Here is a 10,215-nt window from a genome sequence, read left to right on the forward strand (position 1 = left end):
GGTCAAGGTGTTCAAAATCATCCTTTGCCCTCTTCTTCTTCTTCTTTTTCTTCTTCTTCTCCTTCTCCTTCTCCTCCTTCTTCTACTGGTTCATTATCTTGCTTGTTTCAACTGCAAAACTTGTGCTTGCTTGCTATATGAACAAAAGGTAACACTTCTAACAATTGGACAAACAAGAATCCAAATTATTGTATGTGGATAAACATTTCCACATTTATTGGCACTGCACTGTGAACAGATTCTTTTGTGTGGCCATACGTGTCCATGTATCCATCGTCATCGACCATCCATATACGCGTGTCTGTGATATGCTCTCTACTAATATGAATCAGTAATACAGTGTATGAGACCAGCAGGGAGGTGGGAAGAGACTTGACTGCTTGTATCTGGCACATGTAGACTATTTATTAGAATGTGAATTGTAACCACTTAGAATCTCTTAACCCGTTCCTTCCGCAATTCTCTGAGTGCCTTTAATGCCCCCAAACGAGATTCTTTTCGCCCGTCGACAGAGAGGCACACTGGTTGGTAATCCAGCTGTGTGAAGGCAGTCAAGCGGTTCATTGTGTCCCCCTTTTTACGGTCAACTACATGTGCCCGTGAACAATGGAAATATCGATCGGGTGCGAGGTATGAATAGAGCGTGCGCTGATGAGCTCTCAGAATCTTTTGTTCTACACAAAACCAGGTACCTGAATGAGGTGACTGGGGTCAGCGAACCCGCATTTCTAACTGATCTCAGCGTTGATCATTATGTACATGTTCGTACGAGTTTACAGCAGAACAAGCAAAAAAACTAAATCAGGAAAAGGTACATAATACTGTAAAATTCTTTTTTTTTTAAACAGCAGGAGAACAAATCCTGATAGAATAAACTCTGATCTTTTTATCAAACCCACTTTTCTGAGCATTTTAACACAAAGAAACATGAATTTAGGCCACTGAAGCAGGCACCCTTGTCTTCATTTTGGGAACCTGGTAAACCAGGTTCCCGTATATCAGTTGCTCCAACGGGAACCTGGTAAACCAGGTTCTCGTAAGGAACGGGTTAACCAGTCTACTCCAGGCTAGATTAGATAGGACATTTTTAGAGTGATTGTATAGGCTTCTATGTATTATCATGCAAGGCCATGTTGAGTTGTCAGAAAATAGAGATTGCTAATGCTAAATCAACAAAGTCAAAGTGGTCACTTTAGTGGTGTTTTATCCTTTCAATCTCTAATGTTGTGTGTTTTGAGGATAAACTGATCGACTACTGCACAAAAAGGAAAGAATTAAGGTATGCAATATTAGGAGGCAGTACACCGTAGGATGATGTCTCAAGTTGTAAAAAATCTCTAATGATGAAATGCTGCTCAGTGGAGCTTTTAAAGGACAAGTTCTCTTCAAATGGTATATTTGTGGAGTGAGTGAATGCGGCAATATCAGCAGAACACATCAGTGAACGTTTGAGGAAAATCAGACGATCCATTCAAAAGTTTCTGCGCAGTCACTGCTAGATAACACTACTACAGTGTATGATGTCACATGTGTAGAACAATAAAGGGAAAATATAAAGAGAATTCCACAAAATGTCTTTTTTTTCCTGTAGGATCCTACACACTCCCTCGACTTGTTACTGACGTGTGTTAAGGGTAATATCATTTCCCTTGCCTTCTGAAAGAGGCAAGTCAAGGACTCCTGACCTTTATCATGGGAGAAAAGTGAAAATATGTTGAACTTTCCTTATATTTTCTTTATATTGTTCTATGCAGGTGACATCACAAGCTGTTGTAGTCTTCTCATCAAACAGTGGCAGCATTGAAACTATAAACATTCATATCTAACATTGAAAGAATTGTCCGATTTTCCTTGAAGCTTCACTGATGTGTTCTGCTAATTTTGCTGCATTCATTATTGGTAAACATGTCTTTTAAATTGTTCTATTGTTGCTATGAAATAAGCCACTCTGGGGCAATGCTACTGTCACCTCTATTTCACTCATACCTAAATCTTTTTAATAACATTTCTTTCCAGGTAATAGAATCCTTAGCTGCAAACATGGAACTGAGTCTCCAGGCCTGTCTACGTCTTCAGCTACGCCAGTGCTCAGCTAAACTCCTGAACATCACAAGGATGATGTCTTCAAAGCCATCAAAGATGAAAAGACGCCTGAGTGAGAAAAATCTAGTAAGAGCTGCCAAGACAATTACCAGAATACTACACTTTAAGAACAGCTTTTTTACTTATTTGATATATAATTCATCTAGGTACCAAGGTATGTCTATTTCTTAACTGGATAAATTAACAATGTCTTGTTATTCCCTGATGATTTATTACAGATACAACTTGGGGTAGAGCTATGCAGTGTGTTGAATCTCAGAGGGTAATTTGTTGCCTGCCCGGCAGAATGGCTCTAAGGCTTGCATGCTCTAAAACTTGCTATGGTAGGACCCTAAGGCTTGCACGCTGTAAACTTGGTTGGCCCCTTCTACTGGGCAGCTGACAAATTCTTGAAAAATTGTACTTATATTATTTCTGTTTAAAAAGGGATGGTATATAGTATTGGTGGAGATGAGGACTGGGCTTTTAACTTTTTGTGAGATACCAAGAAACCACTTACGAAATAGTATAGAACATACCATTCCAAGAGGATTTGAAAGTTTATTTGATGGAAATCAGTTTTGGAATGGCTGAAACATCCAAAAACAAAGTAAAACAGAGTGATCATAATAAAAGGTTCTTCCCATCTTTTATTTGTATCGCCCTTTCTGGATAGCTTAGCCATTTCAAAACCATGTTTTGTCTAATTCACATTTAATTCCTCTTGGAATTACATGCTCTTTCATCTTTTATATGGGGTTTCTCATCATCTCACACACACACACACACACACACACACACACACACACACACACACACACACACACACACACACACACACACAAATGAGAGAAACCTGAACTTAGGTCTTAACCAAAACTATACGATCCCTGTAAGCACAAAGATCTCAATTGCTTGTGGGATAGGATCATAACCTGAACAATGATTTCTTGGGAGGCTTGGAATGAATGATTTGTTCATATTATATAATCAGCTTACAGTAAATTTCCATATAATGTACATCTCCAATAGCTTTGTCCCAATTGAAAGTGACATTATTGAGAAGGCACTTCAAATTCAAAAATGTATGTGCAAAGTTTTGACAATGGGGATACCAACTCCAGTTTGTTTTTATGCTTTTGACATATATTGCATGGGGACCTTTTGTAATCTTGAACCGTGTCATTCACAGGCGTAGATACTATTTGACATTGAAATGAAGTATTCACATGAGAAATGTGTTTACCCTGTGATACATGTCTACATGCATGTTATAATATACTGGTACCTTTGATCTTCATTGTTGCAGTCCAAGCACTTTGTAGACTGGAGGCGGGTGCGTGTCGTCGGGGGCGATGGGGGTGATGGGTGCATCTCCCTGCGACGAGAGCCTCGTAAGGAGTTTGGTGGGCCTGACGGCGGGGATGGTGGAAACGGGGGCCACGTCATATTTGAGGGTAAGAGACCTGTCGAGATGAGTTTTGGGAGGGCTCACTGGTATCTAGTGCTCAAAGTCAAAGACCTGGTAAGCATAGGGTTACTGTGGAGTGGGGAGGCTGGCCCAGCTCAGATATATTTGAGAATCCCTGTAACAAACTGTGTACAGCTTTATTACTGATCTCTGTGTTCAAGTTACACACGCAACCAAAGAATCTCAACTGGAGTTGACTGTTATCGATGCACAATTGTGGTGACTGGTGCAATTCAGGGGTTTTCAAATATACCCCGTTGGGCAGCGAATGAATCAGGCTGCCCATGAATACCCCAAATACCGGTCTTTAACCTTGTTCCCGACTAGCTCAATTGGGCAATTGACATTATTTTGTCAGTCATTGTTGTTGCCCTCGCTCCTGCTGAGAGGAAATATAACTTAAAGGACACAAGTTCCATAATAGGAGTATATGTGACACGTGCTTGCTGCCGGGTGTTCACCACTTAAAGCTGTTTTGATTTATTTGGGATGTCCTGCTGATGATCTTGAGCAAGCACAGATGATGGTTTGGTCCCCATACAAGCTTTAGGCAGATTTTAGGATTCACAGTGGCATGAATTTTAACAAAGAGTGTGTATGTGTAATATGAACAAAAATTACTGATTTTGGTTATGCTGTAAGCTTGAAATTTTTTTTTTTTTTAGTCATGAAACCCCATGCACCTTTTGGTGCCATTGGACATTCAAAATTGTTGGTATTAGAGGTTCATTTTTAACAGTTCTGATTGTATTGTACAAAGTTTATTTGTTCAGTCGTTGAATTGATCTTTGGCACATAATGACAAGCATCTTACTCTCTAAAGGGTAATGGTTCTTGAAAAAAAAATAGTTATAAGTTGTCTACCCATGCAGAGGTCTGTCTTTAGTGTCAATGTTTTCCCTATCACCAACAATGAAATGCATATGACCACCTACTGCCTTTATACCACAGTTGAAGTGGTCAGCGATTAGGATTATGCTACCATTATCACTGTCACTATTTGATGGGTAAGATAACTTTTGCTAGATTTATCACAGCTGTAACCCCTGTTTCCCTTGTCAAGCAATAATCATGACCTTTACAGAGCTGAGCTATACTTTGATGATACTGATATCTCACTCTATCTGATCTTGATTCTTGCCAGGGGACAGTAGAGTGAAATCCTTGGAGAGGGTGCTACCACTCTACCGGGGTGAGGCAGGGGGTAAGGGGCAGGGACAGGAGTGCCATGGTAAAAATGGCAAGCACACCGTTGTCAAGGTAACAAGGCTAAGTCCCTGTGTGTGTGTGATACATGCATGTATTTCATGATCTTGTTACAAATAATTACCTTATAATATCACTATGGTATGAGTTTGTTTTAGGATGTATAACAAAATCATAGTTCTTTGTCTTTTGTTTCTTTAAGTTTTACTTAAGCATAGGGAGGGACTAGAAAACAGAGAAAAGATCTATTTAATCAATCACAGTCACAGTGTAATATTGTACATGTGGTTTATTTTGTTGTGTCTTTATTTTTGAGGAATTTGTGAGTCAACCTATATTTGCAAAATCAACAACACATAATATTAATACCTCCCACACCAATATGTTTCTCGATTGGGAATCAAACCACTTGCAAAATTGCCTCACAAGTCCCAATGCCCAAAATATTATTCTCATAAAAATTTTTATGGCATATGCAAAACTCTTCATCAACTGTCTTAAGCCAGGAGTGGTTTGGAAATAATATTTGTTTTGAGATAAGCTCTTCATACACTTTATATAAAAGTTTCTTTTATGATTGAGGGATACATGTAATTGTTTTGTAAACTTAGAGTCTATATAAAAGTATTTGATCTGTAATGAAAGTTGCTTATTTGGTGTAATTTGTTTGATTACAATTTATTGATGATGTCATAATTCATTAATCATATTGAACTCTCTTTCCTTTAATGTGCTGTTTGCTTCTTCGTCAGGTTCCATTGGGAACCTTGTTCAAGGAGGAGGGTGTGATCATACAAGATTTGGAGATGGATAAAAGTCAGGTAAGTTTGTGTCAGCAGATAAATGTTTGACCCTTACATCCGGCAGTATGGTATAGGAGGCATATCATACCACCTCCCCAAATTAAAGCAATATCCTTTGCCCCCTTTGGTTATTGATACCAAGAGAATTATTAAGTTTCATTCTCTCTGACAGAGTAGTAAAAGAAATACTATCTGACATATTTGTTTGGACAATACCTTTACTTGATTAGTCAGTGAAAATTGCAGTATCATATTCTTTACATTTGTTTCATATTTACGTTATTCTTGTGGTCATGTCATCTCATTTTCAATTGAGGAAATATTGATTGCTTGTATGAATGTGTTCAGTATAAAGCATTCTCTGATACAAAGAGTCTACAGTATGTCCCCAAAAAAATTACAATCAGATTTTTGCTTTTATGACTTCCAATATGATTAAACTGTCTGAATGCTATTTCAGGGCCTCAAAATATAACATCTTAGCTATATTTTGCAGGAAACCCTATTCAATTTGGTTAAGTGGTCACAGAGAAATATGGACTGTTGTAAAGCATGTCATAGGTCTGTTTCTTCCAAGTCTACCACTTGGATGCTCTTGAAACTGCATATTAATGTGTAAACACAATGGACCGAACTTGGAGGGAAGGGATACCTGACATGCTCGACAAAAATCCTCATTTCTCTTTGACCACTGAAGCAAATCGGATGGGGTTTTAAGATGTACAATATAATCTCATCTTTTTCTACTGATTTGTTTGTTCAAGTTTGCAGCAGCCACTGGTGGGGTAGGAGGACGGGGTAACCGGTCCTTTGTCAGCGCCCGGAACCAGACACCAATGATGGCCACTCGTGGTACCCAGGGTGCAGAGAGAATTCTGAGCTTGGAGCTTAGGACAATGGCACACGTGGGACTGGTGAGTTTGGGAGGAAAATTTGAGACAAGAGACTGCAAGATTTTCCCAATAAATAGGCCAGATATTGATGCATTTGAATGATAGATGTTTTTCTGTGATGATCAAGTAATGAGCTCTCACATCATCTACTATAAGTGAATGCTTGGATCAAACAAATGTGAGTTATTGAAAATTGTGTCTCTAAGTGTTCCAAAATGTGAATGGCATTAATGTGATTGTTGATTGTTGAATCGCTTCTGCAGTAGTTCTCTGCATTATATCCTCCTATGCGCATGCTTTAGATATATGTGAATTCCAAAACAGAGGAAATAAGTTACGTGTATGAAAATTTGAGAAAACTAATAATTTATTCATGAATAAACACAAAATGTCACAGTCATGTGATAAAAATTGTGATATGTAACACAGGATTCGACATCTCATATCACATATCATAAGTCATATCACAAGCGGTGCACCCATGAAATTTAAGCTGAATTATGTATTTATTTTGGAGCAAGTGCCATGAGCGCCTGACTTGGCGGATACCGGCGCTATACAAGACTTCATCATCATCATCATCATCATCATCTTTTTTTTCTGTCTTTTTTATCTTTAAATCTTAAATTTTAGTGGACTGAAAAGGAAATAAAATGGCCCAAAATAAACAGACCCATAACAATCCATTTTGAACCTTTGTGCCTGATCGGGCCAACAAAGGATGACCTATTTGGAAATTTGGTGGCCCAACATCAATTTTTAGTAGCCCTCAGCCACCAAGCATTCACCTATGTCAAGCTCTGTGTAACAGCATATGGGAAAACATGGCATATGATACATTAATGTACCTATTGTCTTAGCTTTATACATGCTTGCAATTGTCTTGTAATTCTGCTACATGTATTTAATCAGAGAACACCATAGTTTCATATAGAATATCTATCCCTGGATCTTACCTTCTGGGTAATCTGCTGCTTGAGAAATTTAAGTTTATTTCGCATATCATTCTTTTGTCAATCTTGCGTAAAGAAATGCTCTTTTCTTTGTGAAGTCACAGTAGATTTATAAATAGCTTTGAATCATTCTTTTCACCTGCATCAAAACCTTTTTGTAATGCAGATTGGCTTCCCCAATGCTGGCAAGTCTACCCTGTTGAGGGCGCTGTCTAGGGCTAGACCTGCCGTAGCGGCCTATCCTTTCACCACCCTCAACCCCCACGTAGGAATGGTCATCTATGACGACATGGAACAAGTCGCAGGTGTGTCAACTTGTAACCAGAAAGTTTAGAGCTATGACCTGTTGCCCATCTTTTCTTCTACTTTGAATGAGGATCACACATGTTTGAGGAAATGTGGTACAATATGAAATTCTCTTCCAAGCACTGATCAGCTCAGATCAAGGTTTGTTTGTTTACATTGCCCAGATGCTTGAAGACTTGGTTGATAAACTCTGACCGCCAGCATCACTAAGGAACTGTGTACCATATACCCTCAGAAGTTTGCACATTTCAAGCTTGAGAGAGAACAACAGGATCATGTAAATTTTGGTTTGCTGGGATCATACTGCAATTTGAAAAATTAAAGACAATTGATAAAGAGTGGTGATATTGAGCTGTGTGAACTATTGACTTCTGAAAGTGGTAATTCATTTTTTTATTGTTATTTTTGTCCACCCATTGATCGGATGCTGTCATTCTGAACATGATGCGCATGATAGATGCTTTCAACTTTATCATTGGTAAGATGGGAATGTGACTGTGCGATATTCCTTGTTTTGATAAGAGAAACACACGGTATAATTGTAAAACATGATATATTCGTGGCATGAAATTTTTGCGAATTGCCACTGGCGTTCAATGCATATAGTGTAGACGAGAACTTTCTCGTGCATTTTAATTTCACGAATCTTGGCGCTTGCGAAATTCGCGAAATTAAAATGCATGCGAACATTCCTCGTTTCACTGTAATTGCAGGAAATGGACACGAGTAATTTTTTTGTTTTCTTTCTCACTTTTTGTTTTGGTCCACTGCTGTGTTCTTCCCAGTGGCCGATATACCAGGCTTGATACGTGGTGCCCATGAGAACCGCGGCTTGGGTCACTCCTTCCTGCGGCACATTGAGCGCTGCCGCTGCCTTCTCTACGTCATAGACCTGTCCGTGGCCGAGCCCTGGACCCAGCTGTCAGACCTGCAGTTTGAGCTGGAGCAGTACCAGACGGGACTCTCACGCAGGCCGCACGCCATCGTTGGCAACAAGCTGGACCTCGACGTCGCGGAGGCCAACCTTACCAAGTTCCACGAGGCAACATCCCTGCCCATGATTGCCATATCTGCCCACTACAAGACAAACATTGGGACGCTAAAAAGGCATATCCGGAAACTTTACGACGAAGACTCTGCCAATGGAGATACCACACAGACTGAAGAAGCAACAAAACAGCCAAATAGCAGGATCATTTGATCCATCCCTCTTGACTCGGCTGTATCCTTACAGTTCAAACAATAGGACATGCAGAGGAAGTGAAACCATACAGATGAAATGTTCCTTACAGACCCCCATAATGTCATCTCATATTGGATGGATCTATTTTTATTCTCAATCACCCAATTTCTGCTGACCAAGATGAACCTGATGCAAGAAGAGAGTAACATACAATCAATCTTGTTTTATGGTGATGTGACCTGGCTGGTAAACAGTCTTAAATGGTCTTCCTTCATGCTGCTGTAAGCCAGCACAAAGTCTGAAATGGCCTGCCTCTAAAAATATGTTAATGTAACCTGTACACAGTCTGAAATAATGCTAATGAAAACTTAGTGCATAGTCTGCGACTTCCAATCATAGCTAGCAACCATTTCACCCATTTGAGGCAAAATATGACAAAATTCTGTAAAATGACACTGATAAGAATTTCTTCAGACTTGTGTTTAGATCATTTACTGTATACGCTATATATTTCGCGAGGGTTTTATTTTCGCGAATTTCGCGAGTCGGGAGCTATTCGTGAAATTAACAACACGCGAAAATATCACCTTCCAAAATGAATCCCTTGCCTTGATGATACGAACATTTCAGTACTAGTATACCATGTCATGGCTTACCGAACAGACCATACTGGCTAAGCTTGTTTACGTACATACGTCCATGTCTACTTACGAATACTGTAGAGAGCCAATCCATTATCGCAAGGGGACCACTCGTCAGAAATCTAGCGCGATGGACTTAACCACTTCAAAAATTAATGTTGAATTCTATTACAAACTTACTAGTAGTGATACAAGTTGGCAGAGTTTAGTAAGTTTTTTTTTCACGCAGTGTATAACTAGTATCATTCTTATTTGCTAGTTAGTTGAAAATTCACACTTTCCTTGCCACTTCATATTTTCTCTGGTCCCCCAATCGCGAATTTAACCACTCGTGAAAATGTGTGAGAGCGGCAATTCGTGAAAATTTATGTACGCGAAAATTATAGCGTATACAGTAGATTGCTGTCTCTTCATCTGGTGAAATGATTGTGGCATCTAAAGACTAAATTAAAATATTTTATTGCTTTCACAATCACAATGAGACAATTTTGTAAAATGGGGCTAAGTTTAGTTTGTTGCTTGCATTGAAATCCAGGATAGATTTCCCCCTTTGAAGTGAAATGCAGAACATACCACATTATAAAGCTATGGTTTATTTTTGTTTTGACATGTATTTTTGTAATCAGTCATAGTGCACAAATTCTGAGCAGTATTATGGATAAGTAGCTTATAAGATC

The 10,215-nt window shown here is 39.0% G+C and overlaps 1 protein-coding gene across 1 annotated transcript; it reads left to right on the forward strand.

Annotated features, from left to right (window-relative positions):
* The first annotated feature begins 2,040 nt into the window (after positions 1-2,040).
* LOC139725789 (mitochondrial ribosome-associated GTPase 2-like) lies at positions 2,041-8,915 on the forward strand. The gene is made up of 7 exons (XM_071636873.1): positions 2,041-2,169; positions 3,392-3,539; positions 4,698-4,813; positions 5,512-5,580; positions 6,327-6,476; positions 7,575-7,713; positions 8,500-8,915. The coding sequence occupies exons 1-7, from the start codon at positions 2,041-2,043 to the stop codon at positions 8,913-8,915; spliced, it is 1,167 nt and encodes a 388-aa protein (XP_071492974.1).
* The last annotated feature ends 1,300 nt before the right edge of the window (positions 8,916-10,215 follow it).

This window comes from Diadema antillarum, unplaced genomic scaffold (assembly GCF_040938485.1).
Source record: "Diadema antillarum isolate AM-2024a unplaced genomic scaffold, OU_Dant_1.0 scf00000017, whole genome shotgun sequence".
NCBI classification, from domain to species: Eukaryota; Metazoa; Echinodermata; class Echinoidea; order Diadematoida; family Diadematidae; genus Diadema; species Diadema antillarum.

Coding starts and splice junctions, on each gene's coding strand:
- LOC139725789 (XM_071636873.1), top strand. CDS start 2,041: ATGGAACTGAGTCTCCAGGCCTGTCTACGTCTTCAGCTACGCCAGTGC. Junction 2,170..3,391: donor GCCTGAGTGAGAAAAATCTA/GTAAGAGCTGCC, acceptor TCATTGTTGCAG/TCCAAGCACTTTGTAGACTG. Junction 5,581..6,326: donor TGGAGATGGATAAAAGTCAG/GTAAGTTTGTGT, acceptor TGTTTGTTCAAG/TTTGCAGCAGCCACTGGTGG.